General features: G+C 36.2%; 1 protein-coding gene across 2 annotated transcripts; it reads left to right on the top strand.

Annotated features, from left to right (window-relative positions):
* Nucleotides 1–277: 277 nt before the first annotated feature.
* LOC117991995 (uncharacterized) lies at nt 278–21,234 on the top strand. 2 transcript variants are annotated; one of them, XM_069505269.1, is made up of 15 exons: nt 278–625; nt 1,376–2,252; nt 3,185–3,285; nt 3,945–4,071; nt 5,643–5,780; nt 6,364–6,455; nt 7,321–7,794; nt 8,402–8,543; nt 9,499–9,578; nt 10,321–10,480; nt 11,398–11,456; nt 12,305–13,053; nt 14,336–14,455; nt 14,785–14,829; nt 16,139–21,234. In XM_069505269.1, the coding sequence occupies exons 1-15, from the start codon at nt 512–514 to the stop codon at nt 16,215–16,217; spliced, it is 3,357 nt and encodes a 1,118-aa protein (XP_069361370.1). In that variant the 5' UTR covers nt 278–511; the 3' UTR covers nt 16,218–21,234. The 2 variants fall into 2 exon arrangements, with proteins under 2 accessions (XP_069361370.1, XP_069361369.1); XM_069505268.1 differs by having other exon boundaries at nt 14,785–14,856.
* The last annotated feature ends 773 nt before the right edge of the window (nt 21,235–22,007 follow it).

The raw sequence follows: 22,007 nt of genomic DNA, 5'->3' as shown, positions 1-22,007 counted from the left end.
CACCCTGATTTTATTTAAAAACACTGGGGAGCATATGTGACCTAATCGTAGCCTAGAGTTGTTCACAATCGCCCACAGAGTACTTTTTACATACGGAAACAATAGCCCCTCAGTAGGCTCAGTACTGTGCTCAGTACCGTTTTTATTTTCACCATCTGTGATTTTCACCATTTTCACCTAAAGGTACAATGTATATATGTTATTGGTCTGTGGTACTATTAATAAAAAACGTCAAGACCATAGATTAATATGTATACCAAGACCAATGATTCAAATTTCAAGTGACATTCAATTTTCAAGGCTTGAAATGAAACAATCCATTAGATTATTAGATTTAATAATAAATAAGAACGTGTTTAAATAGAATGTGGTACTGGCTGGATGCATGCCGGATTGAATTGAAGCAAGAGTTCTTTCATCGCCTACGTTAAAATTCACCTTTCCTTGATGTCGGTTTTATGTTGAAGGCATGTGGTCCATATAATACATTTATTTGTTTTGTTATCAAATTATGGAAGGTAATAGTTCTGCGTGGGTTTTATGCCCTTCCAAGAAGTTAGAAGGACGATATTATTATTTTAACACTCGAACCGCAGAGAAAGCGTGGAGTTGGACTATGCCCTCAGTAAGTAATAAGTATGCATTTTTAAATTTTGCCCTTAAACTTGAACCAACTTTGAATTTTCGTGCAACATAATAGATACCTAAAAGTACTACTTAATAAGACAAGTATATTGTGACACAGAAAACTGATATCGCTCCTATTCACGGTTTAAAGGATTACCTTTAAACCGTGAATAGGAGCGATAGCCTAGTGGTTAAAACGTCCGCGTCTTATTCGGAATTGCTTTATCTGTGAAGGAAAACATAGTGAGGAAACCTACATGCCTGAGAGTTCTCCATAATGGTCTCAAAGGTGTATACAAGTCTGCCAGTCTGGACTCGGCCATGTGGTGGACTATGTTTGAATCCTTCACATTCTGGGTGGAGACCTATGCTCAGTAGTGGGACGGTGATAGGTTGATCATGATGATTATGACTAAACATTCAAGTTGAATGATTAGTAGTCTTGCTCGCACCCACATTCCATAGCGACCACTTGTTTTTGTTTACCAAAAATTAGAATAGCCAATATATTGTGTACCTATAGAAGTTTTGTCTAAAATATAACTTCAAACTGGTTCCTACACTAAATATTTTGTGTGTGTTTGTATAATACCCAGAACCTGAGATTATCAGAAGTAAAGCAGTAACTCTGGTAATATTTGACTAAAAAGTTGGGGGCAAAACAAGTTGTTATTTTAACTTTTATTTTCCAGCATAAGTTATTTTAAGTCACACAGTACTTAAATAAAATATTTATATTTATAAACAGGGGAAAATTCCAGATGGGAGTAGAGCAGAAAAATCTAAACAGAGGCCAACTCCACATGAGACGATATCAGAACAACCTAAACAGGGGCAAACTCCACATGAGACAATATCAGAACAACCTAAACAGGGGCAAACTCCACATGAGACAATATCAGAACAACCTAAACAGGGTCCAACTCCACATGAGACAATATCAGAACAACCTAAACAGGGGCAAACTCCACATGAGACAATATCAGAACAACCTAAACAGGGGCAAACTCCAGATGAGAGAATATCAGAAAAACCTAAACAGTGGCAAACTCCACATGAGACAATATCAGAAAAACCTAATCAGGGGCAAACTCCACATGAGAGAATATTAGAAAAACCTAAACAGTGGCAAACTCCAGATGAGAGAATATCAGAAAAACCTAAACAGGGGCAAACTCCACATGAGAGAATATCAGAAAAACCTAAACAGTGGCAAACTCCAGATGAGAGAATATCAGAAAAACCACAGGCACAAACCTTTAGCAAAGTGGAATTTCCTAGATACCTTCACAACCATGCCATAAATAAAATAAAAAATGGTGACTTAAACAATAACTTAAACAAACCAAATGTCCTTGTGAATAATCTAAATCTTATATCTCAAAGCAGGAAATCTGAGCATATACAGTTCAAATCGATTCTGAACAATCCATTTTCTTTGAGACTCCCAAAATCATTAGACAGCAAGCAACTTTGTGAAGGGAGTCCAAGAAAAAGTGTTTTTGAACCAATATTTGACAATAATTTTTTACCAAAACGTCGATCCAGTACAGACATTGAGGAACTTAGTCAATGTATGAAAAAAGCTAAGATATGTTCCCCTCTTTCAAGTATCTCAGAACAAGGTAATATTTTTTAGTTTTCGTTACCTGACTTAAACTCAAGTTGGCCTTGTTAATTGGTATAATTTTTGACTTTTGCTCATAAAATAAAAGGCAAAATCAAATTTTAAAAACCGCCAAGTGCGAGTAAGGCTTACCAAGGGTTCCGTACCTACTAACTGTCGTATTTTTTGATAAATTAAAAACTATTATGCATAAAAATAAATAAAAATCTGTTTTAGAATGTGCAGGTAAAGCCCTTTCATATGGTAACACACTTGGTATACTTATCTTACTTTGATAAATAATTGGAAAAATTAGTTATTTGTTCATGAACACGTTTTTTTGTGATGTAAACACAAATTTACGGTTTTCGGATTTATCCCTTTACTTGTGCTATAAGACCTACCTACCAACCAAATTTCATGATTCTAGGTCAACGGGACAGACCAACAGACAGACAGACAACAAAGTGATCCTATAAGGATGCCTTTTTTGCTTTTGAGGTACGGAACCCTAGAAAGTGCAAGGAAACAGCATTCATGATTAACATTAAAACATGAAAGTTTTGAACAATCGGGGTGCATGTTTAATACAGTGCTCAGACAAGCCACCAAGCGCTTACGAGCACGAAGAAACCAATATTGAAAGTGTTTTTTTTTGTAGAAAAAATAATAATAATAATAAAATTTCAAAAAAAGATCATTGAGAGTGCATAATATTTTGTGTTATAGAGTAAACACATCTCAAGTTCCTAGATGTAAGGCTGGATGTAAGCTATCTCTGTACCAAATAGATCAGACCCGCAACTTTGTCCACATGGATTTAGGTTTTCAAAAATCCCGCGGAAACTCTGTTTAGCGGAAAAAAAACAGACACACTTTCGTGTTTATAGTATTAGTATGGACTATTAATATGGTAAATTTAAGGAAGAAAATTGTGTTTTTTTGGCACAGATGGTCTAAAATACAATCCAGATATAGTAAATATAGATTTGGAATTTGATGATGACACGTCATCATCGACGACGCGAAACCGCTGGCACAGAAATGAAAATGTAAGTTTTTTTCTTTTAATTAAGAACTAGGTGTTGCTCGTAACTTGAAAGTACTATTTTACATCTTTATATTTTTACTTGGGATTAAAATGTTTTTGGAGTAAAAAATATCAGTCCATTTCCAGGATGCAAGCTATCTCTGTGTCTATTTATTGAGATTACAGGAGAAACAAAATCTAAATGATAGAGTATTGACTCAGAAAAGAAATTAAAAAGGCATTATTATTCCAAGAAAACCCCCCTCCAATATGTACTAATTAATGAAAGGGAGGACATGAAAAGAGCTTCCCCCGTGGTGCTTAGTTTTATACCGATCACAAGCACCCGGCGTCCCTGGAAGCAGCTACTACATGAACAACATCAGTAGGCTGCCTAATCTTTTCACCACGACTGCTACCTTTAAGACCGATCTATCGCGGTTGCGGCTTTTTGGGCTGTCCATGTTCGAAGTGACCGTGGACTCTAGAAGAAAAAGAAGAATGGAAGGGGTCGTTACTCTCAAGATCCCTCGTCGTAGGAAAAGAGAGAGGGGGAGAGTATACTAGGGTCTAGAATTATAATATAAGAGCTAGAAAACAAATATAGTGTTTAGTATCTTCTCAAAAATCTAATTTATAGAAAGAATGATCTGTTATTTGTGAACTTGTATTTTGTTTTAGGTGAAAGTTGGCATAAATTTTCTGCGCAATCTCTCAACGTCTGAGTACACTAACTCCTGGTATTTAGTACTAGATGTAGAGGTCCTGTTGGAGAATTTAAATTTCATGAAAAACTTCATTGCTGGCGGTGAGTAGGTACTATTCTGGCTCAAAAAATAATGACGTGGCATTAAATGGCGAGATTATAACAAATTATGACACTAATGAATTAAATTATTGCCTGAAAATAGAATGATACAAGGTGTATACCTAATAATAATAATTAATTATTAGATTAATTAGGTATTCATATTCAGTCAGACGATCCTGCCTTAAAAAATTATAACATAATATGCGCGCGTCTTTTTGATTTTGCTTAGTTCATAATATGTGACGATAAAGTTCAGTTTACTTTGAAATTTCTTTTCTCTTCTTTTTGTTGTTTGTAATCCTGTTTTACAAAAAGCTGCTTTTTCATAATCTAAGATTGAAGAAAAAATTCAAGAATTGATATAAAATATAGGTACCTACCGAATCATAATAATTATTGCGACGAGAATTCAATGTATATGCAAATTGGATCTGGAAACTGAAATTTTGAGATTCCCTTTTAGAGCAGACAAGGAAATACCGAACTTTACGCTTAACTCTGTATTGTAAACACCTTGTCTTCCCATATTCATACAAATAAACTATTTTATTTCATTTTATTATGAAATTCCGCGCCACGGGAGAGGGAATACAGAGGATTTGTATTTTCGCGAAGATTTTATTTATCTAAATATATAAAAGGAAAAGGTGACTGACTGACTTACTGATTGATCTATTAACGCACAGCTCAAATTTGGCATGCAGATAGTAATTATGACGTAGACATTCGCTAAGAAAGGAGTTTTGAAAACTCAAAAATAGGAGTTTGAAATTTGTGTAGTCCACGAGGAGGAAGTCGCGGGTATAAGCTACTTTATTAATCAAATATATTTATATTGAATAATTAAATAAACATTCTGTATGTTTAAACGTATACAAAGTGTGAAACTGGCCATGCGAAAATCTGAAAAAAAACGTGAGCGAAGCGAATGTGTAAATTTTTTGATAGTATACCTACTATGTAGCTGATTCGCCCTGGCTCCGTTCGGGTGCAATTTCGGATAAATCTTTTTATTTAGGGCCTACGATAATAAATTACCTGTTCAAGCTGTGCGTATATATAATATGTTAAAGTCAAAGTCAAATGATTTATTCAAAATAGGTAATAAATAACTCTTTTTGATGGTCAGATGTTGGATTTCTAAGATATAGTGGTGATAATTATTACACAAACTTAAAACTAAAGATACGAGGGTTCCAAACGCGCCCAGGTCTGAGAAGAGCCTTACCACTTTACAAAATTATTGAAACTTATTAGAACTATCACAAGCCGTTAAGCAACTCATTCCCAAGCTTGCTTATCATTTAAATAATCCTTTACATTGTAATAGGATTTTTCAATTAGTTTACGTTTTAAGTTTTATTACTACTACTGTTATTTATTACTTGGGACTATAAAAGGTCTCAGATCATGTTGGAGGGCAAAACAGCGGACACACATTTTAAAAATAAATCAAAAATATAATATGTTTATGTTTTACGAATTTATCCTTTTGTATGTATAGATTTAGATTCCTAGCCCCTGCTTTCCTTGTAGTGGTAATAATAAGAGCTGTTCTGTTCTCGTAGATCGCACATGCTCGCTGCATACACCAGCAGTAGTGCTCGCGAAACTGAAATCCCTACGCGACGACCCTCGCGCCGCAAACGATCGCGCGGCAATCGCTGGACGAGTATATCTGTGGCTGCTTGAAAATTCCGTGTGTGGTATGTATTACCAGTAACTGATAATCCACACTAATATTATAAATGCGAAAGTGTGTCTGTCTGTCTGTCTGTCTGCTAGCTTTTCACGGCCCAACAGTTTAATCGAATTGGATGAAATTTGGTACAGAGTTAGTTTGATATCCCGGGAAGGACATAGGCTACATGCAAGTAGGCATAAGGCTACTTTTTATCCCGGAAAATCAAGGACTTCCCACGGGATTTGTAAAACCTTGATCCACGCAAACGAAGTCGCTGGAATCTTCTAGTAATTTATGTTTTTAACATTTATCTATTTTGTTACAATAAAACTCGGTCAAGTGCGAGTCGGAATCAGAAATAACAATTTTTAATTTTCATGGCGGCCATTTTGATTTTTTTATTTGCTGTTATAGCGGCAATAGAAATAAAATACATTTTTGTGAAAATACGGTTACGGTTACGGTTCATGAGAAAAAGCACGCTGACAGACGGACGGATGGATGGACGGACAGCGGAGGTGTAGTAATTGTCCCGTTGGTACCCTACAGGTATGGAAACCTAAAGAAATATATAAGCATTCTTTATAATTGAATTTTTTTTTCAGAAACTGACAATCATCTGGATTGTTCTCTAGATAATGTTACAGTGCACAAACAAATAATCGAATATTGTAAACAAGCGAACACATTCCATTTGGTATGTATTTATATTTTATTCTCGATTTTTGGCATTTGTTTAAGTAAGTAAAAGTAAAATATGCTTTATTGTACACCAAAACCAAAACAATAGACATATATAACAAAGATAGCATGTACAATAGGCGGCTTTATCGCTAAAATGGTCCATAACTGAAAAGAACTAACAGGTCCTTTAAGTGGGGATTTCTTGAGGCATAGGTGTAAACGCAACGCAAAATACTAAAAAAAAAAACAATATCAGAAACAAGTTAGCCCTTGACTACAATCTCACCTGATGGTAAGTGATGATGCAGTCTTAAGAATCAAGCGGGCTAAACTGGAAGGGATATGGTAGTTTTTATTAAACCCATACCTATTTGGTTTCTACACGGCATCGTACCGGAACGGGTTTTTTGTTTGGCGGCACTGCTTTGCCAGTAGGGTGGTAACTAACCACGGCCGAAGCCTCCTAGTAGACCAATATACCTTACTCGTACAGAAGTCTAACTCCGCAAAGATGTTTAAATAAATAGTGACTCTTGTTACGACGCAATATAGTGCAATTTAGCCCGCACAGCACTGCAGTTTAAAGTTACGATATAAGTATGGATTCCCGTGGTGGGTGTACGTGGTGGTGGTATACGCAAAGATGTACTATTGCTGTATCCGCTTGGTAATTCCGCTGACTGAATTACGCCTGTAAGTTTTACTCCCGTAAGTAGCTTACATGATTAACTTACGACAAATTTACTAAAGTAAAGTTGTCAATTAATTACGTAAGCTACTTACGTGAGTGAAACTTACAGGTTTAATCGCGGCCCAATGCTGTTTGAATATGTTACTGTGGTGAAATGCTTGAGAAACATTTGTTTATTTGTTTTCAGGTCATTATTACAAAAAGTAAGAACTTATGGGATCTAGCGAGAAGGAACGACATTCACGTCTATTATTTGAATGCGCTTAAAATAATAAACCAAAAAGAAAATCTGTTTCTACTCGACCCGGACAAGGAAACTTTTAAATGGCCGGCATCGCCGGCCGTCCTTAATGAGTGTTATGGTAAAAAAAGTGCGTACGAAAATTTCGGAATTTTTGTTAACCAAAATGGCGAAAGAAGTATTTTCAGTCGAACGTCCAAAGAAAAAGAAAATTCAAACAACCTTTTTGAAGGAAATGTAAAGAGAAATTATGTCCGCACAGCAACTAAAATAAACTTTGAAGGTGACTTTATAGAGAGTAGTTTGAAGGAGTTCTGTGCGGAACACGAAAATTTGCAGACCAATGTGTACAAATCAGTCGATGAGTGCACTTGCAGCTTTCTGCAGATAATGGAACATTGTTTGCACAATGTATTGCAGGTATGTGTATTGTGATCTTTTGTAGGGATCCGTACCTGAAGGGTGCCAACAGGATCCTATTATAGTATATTCACTAACATAGTGTCGGGACACCAGCAGGCGCTCTTATTATTTTGCTGTTATTTTATTATTTTTTTACTCTGTTTCTTAAATAAATCTTTTATTGTAGTAAAATACGAATATAAATAATAAACACAAGATGGGTAGCAAAGAGAATTTTAATGAAAAACATAAGTAGATGCCAAATCCTTCTGCTGGTGTGCACACCACGCGGGTAACCGAAGTCGCAGTGGCGCCATTTACAATTTGAGGCGACCGTATCTAAGCGGATAGACTTTTAGTCTCCTCTTCCCGTCCGTCCGTCCGTCTTTCAGCGGGCTATAATTCGTGAACCATAATAGGTAGAGAGTTGGAATCTTCACAGCTTTTTCTTCTGTATGAACAAATAATAAAAATATCATGGTATGGCAACCATAAAATATAAAAAAATGAAAAAGTGTCATTTGTTGTACGATGGTAGGGACCGCTTCGGGTGCGTCCTACTCGCACTTGACTGATTTTCTATTGGCCATGTGTCTCAATTTTAAAGTTCTATTAATGTTTTCAGAGCATTCCCGAAAAGCAATCCGACCCGCCTTGTTGGTTACACGAGGGCCTACAACGTTTAAAAGAACACTATTGTCAAAACAAGGTGCTGTGCGCAATCGTAGACCGCTTGATATCGATGTGTGGATTTTATATAAGTAATGGTAAATATTTTTGATTTTAACCCGTCTTTATATTCGTATTTTCCGACGGCATTATTTCCATATTAATATTACGGTAAATCCTATAAGATTTTACAGTAATACTGTAAAATTGTTTTATCAATGGTAACAATAAGTAAAATTGGATTTATCAATGGTAAAATGCCGAACAGTTAGGTGATTCGCTAACTCAGTGTCTAACACTGAATCATTTCACATTGATCGGCTCTACATTGCTCCTGCATTGGGGATATCAATCAGTTTTCGTAGAAAACCTTCCATGGATTATAAAATAAATAGCCTCGATAGCTCAACGGGAAAGGAGTGGACTGAAAACCGAAAGGTCGACGCGGTTCAAACCCCGCCCGTTGCACTATTGTCGTACCTACTCCCAACACAAGCTTTACGCTTAGTTGGAGAGGAAAGGGGAATTTTAGTCATTTAACATGGCTAATATTCTAACAAAAAAAAAGTCAAATGCGCTCGGTGCCATTCATTCATTCCATTCATTGTTATTTTTATTTATTTTACTCAACTACACTGAGCTAGCGAGTTAGTTGGACACTGAGTTAGTGAATCACCCCGCTGGTCTGTGATAATCGTTAATGTCGGATTTTTCCCAGCATTCACTTGGTAAATCCTAGGTTTTCTTTCGAGAAACCAGTTCTTACTTTCAACTTTGAGCTGCACATTGATATGTTAGTCAATGTATCCTTTCATATCCCTACTTATAAATGCTAGTGTGTCTGTCTGTTACCTTTTCATAGCCCATCTGTTTAAACGATTTGATCAAAGGTACACAGTTTGAATCTCAAAGATGGGTATAAGCAAATTTTTAACTCGATAAATCAAAGAGTTAGCCCCCAATTTTTTAAAAACCTTAATACACGAGTCCAATGTCGCGGGCATCATGTAGTACAGTGTAAATTGAACGGCTTCAATTTTTTTTTTTTTTCAGATATCATGCGACCAAATATAAAGTCTGATCGATTCATACAAATATTGGGTGCTGGAATTTTACTTATTAAGGAGTTAGAGGTAAGTAGGGTGGACCTATCAATTCGCAAAAAACAAATAACAAAGTTTCATTCCACAAACAATGTTTGGCAAAATTATGAATCTGCATTTATTCATTGTTATAAAATTTCTGATTCTACAAATAATTCCCTTGACAAAACAAATTACCAGGAAAATTGACATTGCATAAAATATCATTTGACAAACAATTGATTTCTTAATCGTGTTAATTAGTAAAACAACATATAACATTTTTTTATATAAAATGCCCTTCCTATAAATAAAGTTTCGTTGTTATTTTTAAACCACCCAGTCACTCCCCCATAAATGAAGTTTATGATATACTTAGGAAAAACCCGCCATAGAGAACTGAAGATGCAAGAGCAAGCGAAAGCGAGCTCGGGACTCGGAGCACTCTGACAAGAATGGGTTAGGTTAGAAGGGGTCCCCTTCGTTGTTAATACTTATGAAACCACCCAGAAAACCCGCCAACGCCAAAAAAACTAAATGCCAAATGACGCAGAATGCCAAATTTGCTTGCAATATACGCGAAATGCCAAATCGCTGTGATAGTAAAAAATAACAAAAAAATACAAAATCAAACTATATACCTAAACTAAATTATTAAATAGAAATTTTGGGTTTGGTATTTTCCAAACGTTACAATTTTGTCATTTTGCGTTTTTGATGTTATGCATCCTAAATGTACTAACTTTTTATGATAAACTTGATCCAGCGAAATCATGGCTCGTTTTTCTTTTAGAAAATATCTCAGCTTCCAGAATTAAGTGACTGTAAACAAATGTTAACAGACTTGATTGCAAGCATACAGACGGCTGAGGAGTTTCCCGATGAGCTGTCCATAAGTTCAGAATGCCGGCAGCGAATCGGAGACGAACCCTTTCGCATGGAAAGGGATGAGAGTAAGTTAACCTTAAGAGGATCGTCTAGTTGTAAATTTTCATACGATAGCCGTAAATGTTGTCTAATTTTCATAATTTTTAGAAATGTAGATATACTTAATGAAGAACTACGCACGTATGTTAAAAGTTACTACCGTCTAAATATCCATATTTTTGACCTAAAAACTTTCATAAGTAATTTTATTTTGGGTTTCTTTATTATGGGTTTTGTAACCTAACCCTAAAAATTAACCCGATTAAACATTATATTAACCTTTCGGTCCCTGTTTTTAACCCAAAGCTTACATACCAATTTTCATTGTTGTAATGTAACTTCAAAAATGACGGACTTTCATACAAACTTCTGTCCCTCATAACCCACTTAGGGGTTGAATTTCAAATAATCCTTTCTTAGTGGTTTTTTTTACATGAATATTAGCCATGCTAATCATGAATAATATTTCCGTTTCCAACTAAGCGTAAAGCTTGTGCTAGGAGTAGGTACGACAATAGTGCAACGGGTGGGGTTTCGGATTTCAGTCCGCGCCTTAACCGTTGAGCTATTGAGGCTCTATATATTTCCTCTTTACAAAGAACACACCCTCCAAGTTTCATGTCTTTAGGACCAGCGGTTTAGGCTGTGCGTTGATATAATATGACAAGATGGAAACTTTATTCAGGATTGCTTAATCCAAATGTATGTGTAAATACGGCATTTGCAAATTAGAGTTTCGGTTTTGGACTTTAAGCACTTCTACACTGAAAACTTCTTCTTCTTAATCACTCTGAGCTTTCCTAAGAATTACACAGGTCAATCGCGATGAGATGGCATTTCGCTTTGGACTATAACATAAGACTAAACTGGCTGACATATCAAATTTTAACACATTGAAGTGTTTTTTTAAAATCCAATTTTAGTTTTGAACTTTTTTTCTCAGCTGCAGAGAACAGTTGCGATCGTGTCGACAGTGGCACCGGCAGGACACCCCAGCATGAGGTATACCAACAATAATATTAAAATATGCACATTCGACATCCTAATATCCTAATCCTAATATCCTAATCAGTATTATAAATGCGAAAGTGTGTTTGTTTGTTGGTTTGTTGGTTTATCCTTCAATCACGTCGCAACGGTGCAACGGATTGACGTGATTTTTTGCATGGGTATAGATAAAGACCTGGGGAGTGACATAGGCTACTTTTTATCCCAGAAAATCAAAAAGTTCCCACTGGGTTTTCGAAAATCCTAATTCCACGCGGACGAAGTCGCGGGCATCAGCTAGTAATATTATAAATGTAAAAGTGTGGATGCTTGGATGTTTGTTACTCAATCACGCAAAAACGGCTGAACAGATTTGGATTAAGTTTGGAATGCAGATAGATTATACCCTGGATTAACACATAGGCTACTTTTATCTCGGAAAATCAAAGAGTTCCCGCGGGATTTTGAAAAATGTAGGTAACTCCACGCGGACGAAGTCGCGGGCATCAGCTAATTTAAAAATATTGCTTTGGTGCCACTAAAATGGACAGATATAATTACGCTGAAAATAGTGTGCCATATAAAGCCTGACCAGAAAAATATAATACCTCGCCATATTGCGGAAAACCCGTACAAATCATTTATGCAAGACCTTATACTTAGTGACCAACTGACCATAGACCACATACTAATGACGCCTCCAGAGCAAGGGTTTTATATTTCTAGTCGGGCTTTAAATTTTTGTGTTGATTCGAAGCGCGCCACTGAGCGTACCGAGAACATACTTATTGAGAGATAACAGGTAGGTTGGTTATTAATTTCGCCTGTTAAACATTTATCTACAGTTTTGGCGCTGTCCGTAGGTGGTCACCAATACTGGACCTGATTACAACATACCCCTACTGCGACAGAATAACCGTGAGCTTTTCGACGTAGAAGGATGTTGTGGATCCATCAAGCTATTTCGAAATAATATGGTAGATGGAAATATTTCGACACCAAATGCCACTGATTCGAATCAAGATAAGACTATTCAATCAACTGGTTCAAATCAATACAAGACAATTCAATCAACAGGTTCAAATCAATTCAAATCTATTCAATCCACTGATTCAAATCAAGACAGAACTATTCAATTAACTGGTTCAAATCAAGACAAGACTACTCAATCAACGGGTGCAAATCAATACAAGACTATTAAATCACCTGTAATTCAATACAAGACTACTCAATCAGCTGGTTCAAAACAATACAAGACTAATCAATCACCTGTAATTCAATACAAGACTATTCAATCAACTGGTTCAAATCAATACAAGACTATTCAGTCAACTGGCTCAAATCTGTACAAGACTATTCAATCAACTGGTTCAAGTCAAGACAAGATTATTAAATCAATAGAATGCAACCAGAATAAATTGGATGCAGTAGTAGATATTCTAGTAAATAGTAATGCAGTAAGCAATGAATCTGGATCCAGCTACATTCAAAGCGAAAGCATTCTAAAGAATGGCATCTCGCAAACAAATGACAATGGCGACCCTGTGTTTCAGAAATTGGAAAACACGGTGGACATGATAAGAAGGTCTTTAACCAAAATGAAGCATTTCATGTGAGTTTTTGACTATTTCTTATTAATTCAAGCAGCAGTGTTGCATTTTTGTAATTGACTCCATACCTCCTCCTCCTCCTCCTCCTCCTCCTCCTCCTCCTCCTCCTCCTAGTTCTACCAATTGGTTGGGTAGCAACCAGGTAATAGTAGGCTGGCCTAGAAAAATGCAACAAAAGGTAAGGAATTAAAGCTCCATCGAATATTATAGGTAACAGAATCGACGTGATTTTTTGCATGTTTGTAGTTGTGACCTTGAGAGTGACAGGCTAATTTTTATCCCGAAAAATTAGCGATTAAAAAACTAAATCCACGCGAACGTAGTCGCGGGCATCAGCTAGTAAGTACATAAAACTATACGGCATCGTCAAAGCGCCAAGAGCAATTACCGAACGGGCGCCCTCCCGCGATTCGGCCCATATAACCGAGAGGGTGGGGCCATGGGAGCTGGAGGGTTGTCCTTATCGGGGGCGTACGGAATAATAAATTCCAACCAACCCATTGGGCCCAACGTCATCCTAAACCGTGGTCCGGGCCTCACAGGAGGCGTCCTTAGGAAGACTGCCGACCGATCTCTCCAATTAATTATTTCTACGAGCCCTAGGGCTCACTCCCAGGTAGAGCTTCGCATTCGCCAGCCATCGCAAATCCTGCTCTTTTATACAAGTTATACATTTAAGAGGATGTAGTGGATGTGAAAAAGGACCCCGGATGGGTTCGAAACTAGTCGGGCTAACGTCGACTAAATACGTTAGTAAAGCCGGTTTCTCATACAATGGAAATCACTCACGGTAGTTTAAAACAACTTTCTTTTATTTCTGACTGTTTTAACAATATTCAATCTTTTGCTCCTTTGAAGTTAGCAGGTTCGATTTTGATAAAAAGAGTTTTGCCTGCAGCATAGTTTTAAAATATATATGTATTTATTTCTATTTAGATGACATAAATAACTTGAGGATAGCCACGACTTCGTCCACGCGGATTTAGGTTTATAAAAATCCAGTGGGAACTATTTGATTAACCGGGATATAAAGTTGCCTTGCAAGCTACCTCTGTACCAAATTTCATAAAAATCGGTTCAACGGATGGGCCTTTAAGAATCCTGTAGCAGCTTTTTGATTTTCTGGGATAAAAAGTATCCCGAGATGTAAGCTAACTCTGTACGAAATTTCAACAAAATCGATTAAACTGTTGGGCCGTGAAAAGCTAGCAGACAGACAGACACACTTTCACATTTATAATATTAGTATGGATAATAATTCGGATATTTTTTCGTGTTCCATAGTGAAAGCGTAATGGAAGAATTGAATAAAGGTGAAATTCCCGAAAGAAGAAAGGAATGCTTAAGAGAGAAGAGCGACAGGTACATAGATTGTGTCGCTGGGTTGTTCCAATCATTAAAACTGTACGTAAACGTTTATTTCTTGGTAAACTTTTTTTTAAATAACAATAGCGAGCAAACGAGCAGGCGGGTCACCTGATGCTAAGTGATTACTGCCGCACATGAACATTTGTAGCACCACAGGAACCGCTTGATGCGTTGCCGGCCTATCAGGAATTTGTTGGTCCGCCCCTTGAATAACCAACCCCATGTAACATAGTAAAAAAATAAAAATACGATTGCAGTGTAGTCTATAGCCGTAAAACATATCTAAGAATCTTCGCCGAAGTAACTGGTCTTATGGACTATATCTTACTGTAGTTAGATTTTACTGTTGAATTTTCGTGTTCCAGAATTCAAAAAAGGGAAAATCCTAGTGACCCCAGCTTTGGAAAAAGGTTTGCTATTCAAAATCCCGCATACACGTAAGTATTTTATCTACGCTCATATCTTAAAATTCTGATTATGAAATCAAAATCTGTCACATATTGACCTACTTTAATGACTTACATCTATAATAGATATAAAAAATATTATCACACTGTTTTGCTAGGAAAATATTGCAATGCTTTACTGTATTTTTGTTGATAAAATTTTTACTGTGGCGAAAAATGTACATGCTCAGTAGGTACTAAATACTGTGAAGGATTTTATTTGTATTTAATACAGTAGTTATAAAAACTACAATATTTTTTTCCTGCAATATTTATCAAGAAAAGCTCATGAGTTATGACAAAATATTATGTTAAGGGAAATGAAATGAAAATTTATTCACCATAAAATGAAAATGAAACGAAATTTTACATTTTAAGATGTGAGTTTAGATAAGGTAGTGTATGAAACTACATACAGTACGTGGCAGAAAGTAATGTACATCGACCTTTAGAAGGAGATAGCAGATTTGTAGAGCCTTTGTTGCCTTTGTCGTTGAGACCAACAAAACGTCATATAGTTATGAGTGACAAGGGCAACGCAAACGCCAACAAAGCTGGCATGCCATTCTAAAGGCCGATGTACATTACTTTCTGCCACGTACTGTAATTAGGTATTAAAACACTCATGTAATACTATTAAAACACGGGTGTCGGTTTTAAAAAACGAGCCACCATCACCAGGCGATTGTTTAATACTATCTATTATGCAACTGTTTCATAAACTGCTATTATTACTCTACTTTCCTGTTAATCAGTACCCTTATTATAAATGCGAAAGTGTGTTTGTTTGTTGGTTTGTTGATTTGTTGGTTTATTGGTTTGTTGGTTTGTCCTTCAATCACGTCGCAACGGTGCAACGGATTGACGTGATTTTTTGCATGGATAAAGATAAAGACCTGGAAAGTGACATGGGCAATCTATCCCGGAAAATCAAATAGTTCCCATAGGATTTAAAAAAAACCTAATTACATGCCTACGAAGTCGCGGGCATCAGTTAGTTTTTTGATAAATGTGGGATTCAAAAGTACTTTTATTTAATTTATTTATTATTTCTCGGGAAAGATCCCTGTAACGGCGATTACGCACTGCACTTCCGTCAACCGAGTTCTATCCGTCATCCGTGAGAATACCAGCGATTATCTACGACATATAATGTTATAAGCTTCCATACAAAACAAAAAGGAAGTATTTTTAGTGAGTGCGTAACCGCCGCGGCTTAAAGGAGTACTATAACAGGTCACCCAACAAAACTAACATTTGACTTTTTTTACAGAGAGTGCATTGAACACTGCCTGGAGCAAGTTGAATATATGCACAGAGCGTTCAGTTGTGTATTAGAAGCCTTAAAATAGTACTTAGTAGATAAGTGACAAAAGTATTATAGTATTTGAAGACAATTTTTAAGGTTCCGTAGTAAAACAAGGAACCTGATCTCAATTGTTGTAATTGACTGAATTTACCATATTATTATTTTGGTTGCAACAATGCAACAATCCAATAGTGAGGGTGAGATCTATAGAGCGCACTCTGACTTAGCTTAGACTTAAGACAGAGTTAAAACGAGACAGAGCTATTATCGCTCACATAAATCTGTCTCGTTTTAACTCAATCTTAAGTCTGAGCAAAGTCAAAGTGCGCTCTATAGATCTCGGCATAAGAGAGTGACGAAATCATAGGTGGCTGTCAAACTACGACAGCCCCTCCCAGAAAAGAAGAAAATTACAGAATTCGAAGTAGTTTTCTGAAACCTCTCGATAACGTCAGTATAAAATTCTATTCTTGTAAAAAAAAATTGTAAGTACGATTTTTTGAATCTTGCATTGCATTTTCTCTTTTCATAACTACAACGCGTAGCGTCTGCGTATCATCAGTACGCGCCCGACTTTACGCAGACGCACTGCCAACTAAGTACTTAAATTAAAAAGAGAACTAAGACTGATTGTGATACTACTTAACTTATTATTCAATATAATTGACATATTATAATTACTTAAAATGACATCTAAATTATATTTTGATGACTTCAGAGAAAATCATAAAGTTTATTATAAAAAAACTTAAAGGAGTATCTTTAGACTAAAATATACCCACAAGACGTTTGTGCACTCATTCGTATTCGATTCAGAATCAAATTTGTTGCATTACTAGCCGATGTCCGCGACTTCGTTCGTGTGGATTCAGGTTTTTAAAAATCCCGTGGGAACTCTGATTTCCCGAGATAAAAAGTAGCCTATGAGCCCATGTCTTTAATATACCCGTGCAAAAAATTACGTTGATCGGTTGCTCCGTTGCTCCGTGATTGAAGGACGAACCAACAAACAAACACACTTTCGCATTTATAATATGGGTAGGGATACACGTTTTACATTATGTATAAGGTGGTACAGTACAACCCGTCGGAAATATCTGAGCACCTCGCTGGAATGCGCTTCCCCTCGTGCTTCCCCGCAGCTCGCCCATTTTCACCTATCCAGTACCCAAAGAGTATATAAACACTATGTTCTACCAGTACCGTTCCCAGTACCAGTGCCAGTACCGTTACCAACGCAAGCACGTTGCATGTCGTCATTAAGCCCGCACCTCGATTGCGGGAAACCTGCATCAATCATTATTACAATCTCAATTGTTCTGATTGGCTGAATTTGTGCGATTCTTGTTGCAACAATGCATATTGTAGCCAATAGTGCTATATGCATTGTAGCAAGTAGCTGTCATTCTTCCGCGATCGCGCAGCCGGTTCGCAGATATTTCTGACGGGTTGTACTTCCACTTTTATTTGTCGCATCGTCAAAATTCGTTTGCGCAGAAAAGAGCATTAACCTAACGCCGACTAAAACCGAATGTACACAATGAAAAACAGTCCTTATTTCTTGTTAAAAGCTTACTGATTTGACTAGTTGTTAAATAACGGATTACTATTACAACTTGTACTCATTATTCGCGCGTACAAAACTGCGCGTAGGCAACAATCAATAGCGAACGGACGCGCGCTGTGATTGGCTGAAATAATATGCGCAAAAGTAAGATTTCTGCGCAAGTACCTACTGTACAATAGATTATAACATATAAGCCAAGTGTATCACCAATATAAGGGCGTGCAATAATAATGAGATAAAATCTAAATATATAAAAGGATAAGGTGACTGAAAAGTGATTTTGTATGACGGACACTTCGAATCGTATTGTTATGAACACGAATGAGTGCACAAACTAAGAAAAGATATTCAAAACTGAAACATTTTCAGACTGTAACAGATCACTTCATGATAACAGAGCAATCTGCTTCTCCACACGTGTTTTAGATTTTATTAAGTCTACATTAATTTTACATTAATCTTTTTAATAAAGACTGTTTAACCTTATGTTGACAAAACAAAAAATGTGCATCTACATACTTAACATTATAATCAAAAGTGTGAAAAAATTATATATTATACTATTTTTAATACATAGGTAAGTATTATATTTATTAGTATATATAACATTAAGTTTTCTAGAATGTTTATCAGTAACGTTTGTTTTTCTTATTTTATTTTTTGTTAAGTTTACATTGGTACTGATTCTGAGCACAACTGTATTTTAGAGTAATCGCTCCCTCTTCTTACTAATGTAATATGAAAAGGACAGACAGTTTGACAGGGTTAAATTTAATTTAGAGCTGTCAAACCGCGTTATTTTAGCTGCCAGTCGCGAGCCTATTGCTTAAATTTGTAGCGTGCACTAAAATTTAGAGTCTTTAAATGTAAAATTCATGTTCCTTCCCGTTTTAGCAATATGTGTTAGAAAGACAAATACGCAGATACTCTAAATTTAGTTTAGAGAAAGACAACAGAATCGGCGTCATTGGGGCCGATTCTCTGGTACACAATCTCTAAACTAAACTAAATTAACAGGTCTAAATCTAGTGCTCTCCTTTTCCGCAAGCAACATTATGAAAGGGATAGCAATAGATTTAGACGTGCCATTTAAGTTTAGTTTAGAGATTGTGTACAACGGAATTAGCCACATTGCCTGTCTATATTTTTCCATTAGTCGTAAATACAGACTGATTAACCCATAGAGCAGAAACAAAGAGGAGTTGGCCTAAGCAACTGTGCACTGTGATTTTCAACTAGGTCCTGACGTCATCACTGTGGGCGGGGCCTTAGTTAGTATGCTGTCTGCGTTCGTCAGGTTCACATATATTGAGACTCGTATTATCGGTGTGTTTTCGCGTTTTTAAGAACAAAAGGATGAAGTGTTGTGTTTTATCGTGTCAAAGTTATTCAGACAGACGTTCTGATGCTATGAATGGTATCACATTTCATTTGTAAGTAATTTTATACGTAATTATTAAAATAGTTCTAGATTATTGACATCTAGTGTGAGATAGCTGAACTATGTAGTGACATCAATATATCGATGTTAGGTCGCTAAGCGAGTAGTTTTGCTACTAACCCGCAGATGGAAAATTGAGAAGTGGGCGGCGTTCCACAACCCCTCACCCCGCAAAATGTCACTCGATATTTCATAGGGAAATCTTAATACAACATCTCCTCTTTGTTTCTGCTCTATGGATTAACCTTAAGAAGACAAATTAAAAAAAATCTGTATCCATAAGTATACGAAATATCTTCCTCAAAAGTGTGATAAAACAATATTTTATAGGTACTATTTTTATTATAATATATTATCATTATTATTGATATTAAGTTTTCTAGAAAGTTTATCAGAATCTTTAGTTTTCTTATTTTTTTTATAAGTTTTTGAGTAAAATATTATTTACCAGCTTATGTCCGCGACTTCATCCGCGTGGACTACACAAATTTCGAACCCCTATTTTACCCCCTTAGGGGTTGAATTTTCAATAATTCTTACCGGATATCTACGTCATAATAGCTATCTGCGTGCCACATTTCAGCCCGATCCGTCCAGTAGAGCTGTGCGTTGATAGATCATTCAGTCAGTCAGCTTTTCGTTTTGTACATTTAGATTGACCAAAGCAAAGTAATTAAAGTACAAAATATGTAGTAAGTTAAGTACAATTTAAACTTTAAAGGTGCCTTATGCTAAAACAGTAATCTCTAGAACGTGTTTTCTGCTTTAGGATCCATACTAATATTATAAATGTGAAATTCTGTCTGTGAGCTACATTTTCCACGACCCATCTGTTTAAACAGGTATAAAAAAAAAATTGTCCCGGAAAATCAAATAGTTTCCACGCGTTCCCAAAAAAAAAAACCTTAATCCAGATCATCTACTTGATACAGAGATTGCTTGCATTGTGGAGAGTGGAGACAGACTTTAATCCCGTTAGTTAGTCGTGGCTAAAACCAACATGGATAGATTTATTTATTGTAGTGTACCGAGAAAGAGATGGCATTAAAGCAATGTTAGCAAACATGACGTTAAACTTAGTTTTATAGCGTTTAAAAAATAAAATGTATAATATGTTGATAATCAAAAAACATAATATTTTTTTAAATTGGAATTATCCACATAATTTAAGAAAATTTATTACCGCTTGGAACTAAAAATCTAGATTTTTGTTAGGTATTAGAAGAGCAGTTTTTGGGTTTTTTTCTATCGAGGAAATTGTATCCATTTCATACGGAATTGAGATTTTAGACCCAAAAAGCACATTGAAATATTAAAGTTACCTACCTAGTTATAGGTAATAAGTTGTCAAATTTTGTATATAAGCCATTAATTTACATTACGCATGTATGTGGGTAGGTAACGCAAGACTGGTGATCCGAATTTGGCCTTTCCTTTCGCAAGAAGCGCGTTAAGCCGCCAGTCACGGTTATTATCACTGATAAAATAAATGATAAATAACAGTAAAGGGCCAGCGCGTGCCAGACCTTCGTTATTTTATAAAAGCTAAAAGTTTCTTTGCGTATTGTCCCCAACACAGGGAGTAAATCAGTGACTATGAAGTTTGGATCATTGGTGGCTTTGGGAGATAATAAGGTGTACAAAATCTTACGTCAAAGTATAAAATATGTATAAGCCCTTAGTGCAAAAAATATAAAGTTGGCTACTTATTATTAACTGATGCCCAATGGTCAGATCGCAGTTGCATTTTTAGAATAATTTGGTTGAATGAAAAACATGACGTTTTTGAGCGGCAATTTTATGCACCTTACTATCTGATAAAGGTCAAAGCAACCACGACTCAAGGTTCAGATTTCAGAGTAGTCAAACGTACCTACTCGCTGCACTTTTGCTATGACGCAGGTCTAGTGATCACAGGATCTCGGTCTATTAGTGTCCTTGCAGGTGCAAGCATCTAAGATGTTATTTTATAGGTATTTGGATATTTTTCTATACCTAGGCTACGTAATATTTACTTATCAATGTTTTGTTTAATAAATTTTATTAAACTCATTAACTGTAGTTTTTTTAAATCTATTTATACTTCACACACAGATGATGTCGCTGGCATCAGCTAGTACAAACATTGGTTCTGAATGATGATGAAGCCCAAATTGCACTAAGTTTAGTACCTATCTTTTTTATCGAAACGGCCCCCAAAAAAAATTGTAATGGGTTCACCGTTACAATTTTTTTTGGGGGCTGTACCTCAAAAGGAAAAAAGAAACCCTTATAATGATCACTTCGTTGTCTGCATGTTATGTCTGTCAAGAAACCTATAGGGTACTTCCCGTTGACCTAGAAACTTGAAATTTGGCAAGTAGGTAGGTAGGCACACGCGAAGGGAAAAATCCGAAAACCGTGAATTTGTGGTTACGTCACAAAAAAAATTAAAATGTGTTCATGTACAAACAAATAGTATTTTCAAAAGTAAGATTACTATACCAAGTGGGGTATCATATGAAAGGCCTGTAGCTGTACATTCTAAAACAGATTTTTATGCATAGTTTTTGATTTTCGTGCAAAATTTCGAAAAAATACGCCTAGTACGGAACCCTCAGCGCGCGAGTGTGACTAGCACTTGGTCGGTTTTTTTTACTAGGTATCTAGGATTGAGCTTGACTGCAATCATATGCCTGCCCAGAAGGAGCCCATTCTTCTTTTGAAGGTACCAATATTAGAGCAAGCGGGGAAAATAAGCCGGAAGGGCATTCCATATTCTAGCAGTGCGTATTCGAAACGAGGAAGCCAATCGCTTAGTACGAGTCAGTGGGATTACGAATATG

The sequence above is a fragment of the Maniola hyperantus genome, chromosome 20, assembly GCF_902806685.2.
Source record: "Maniola hyperantus chromosome 20, iAphHyp1.2, whole genome shotgun sequence".
Classification (NCBI taxonomy): domain Eukaryota; kingdom Metazoa; phylum Arthropoda; class Insecta; order Lepidoptera; family Nymphalidae; genus Maniola; species Maniola hyperantus.
This window is presented reverse-complemented; position numbering and strand designations above follow the sequence as displayed.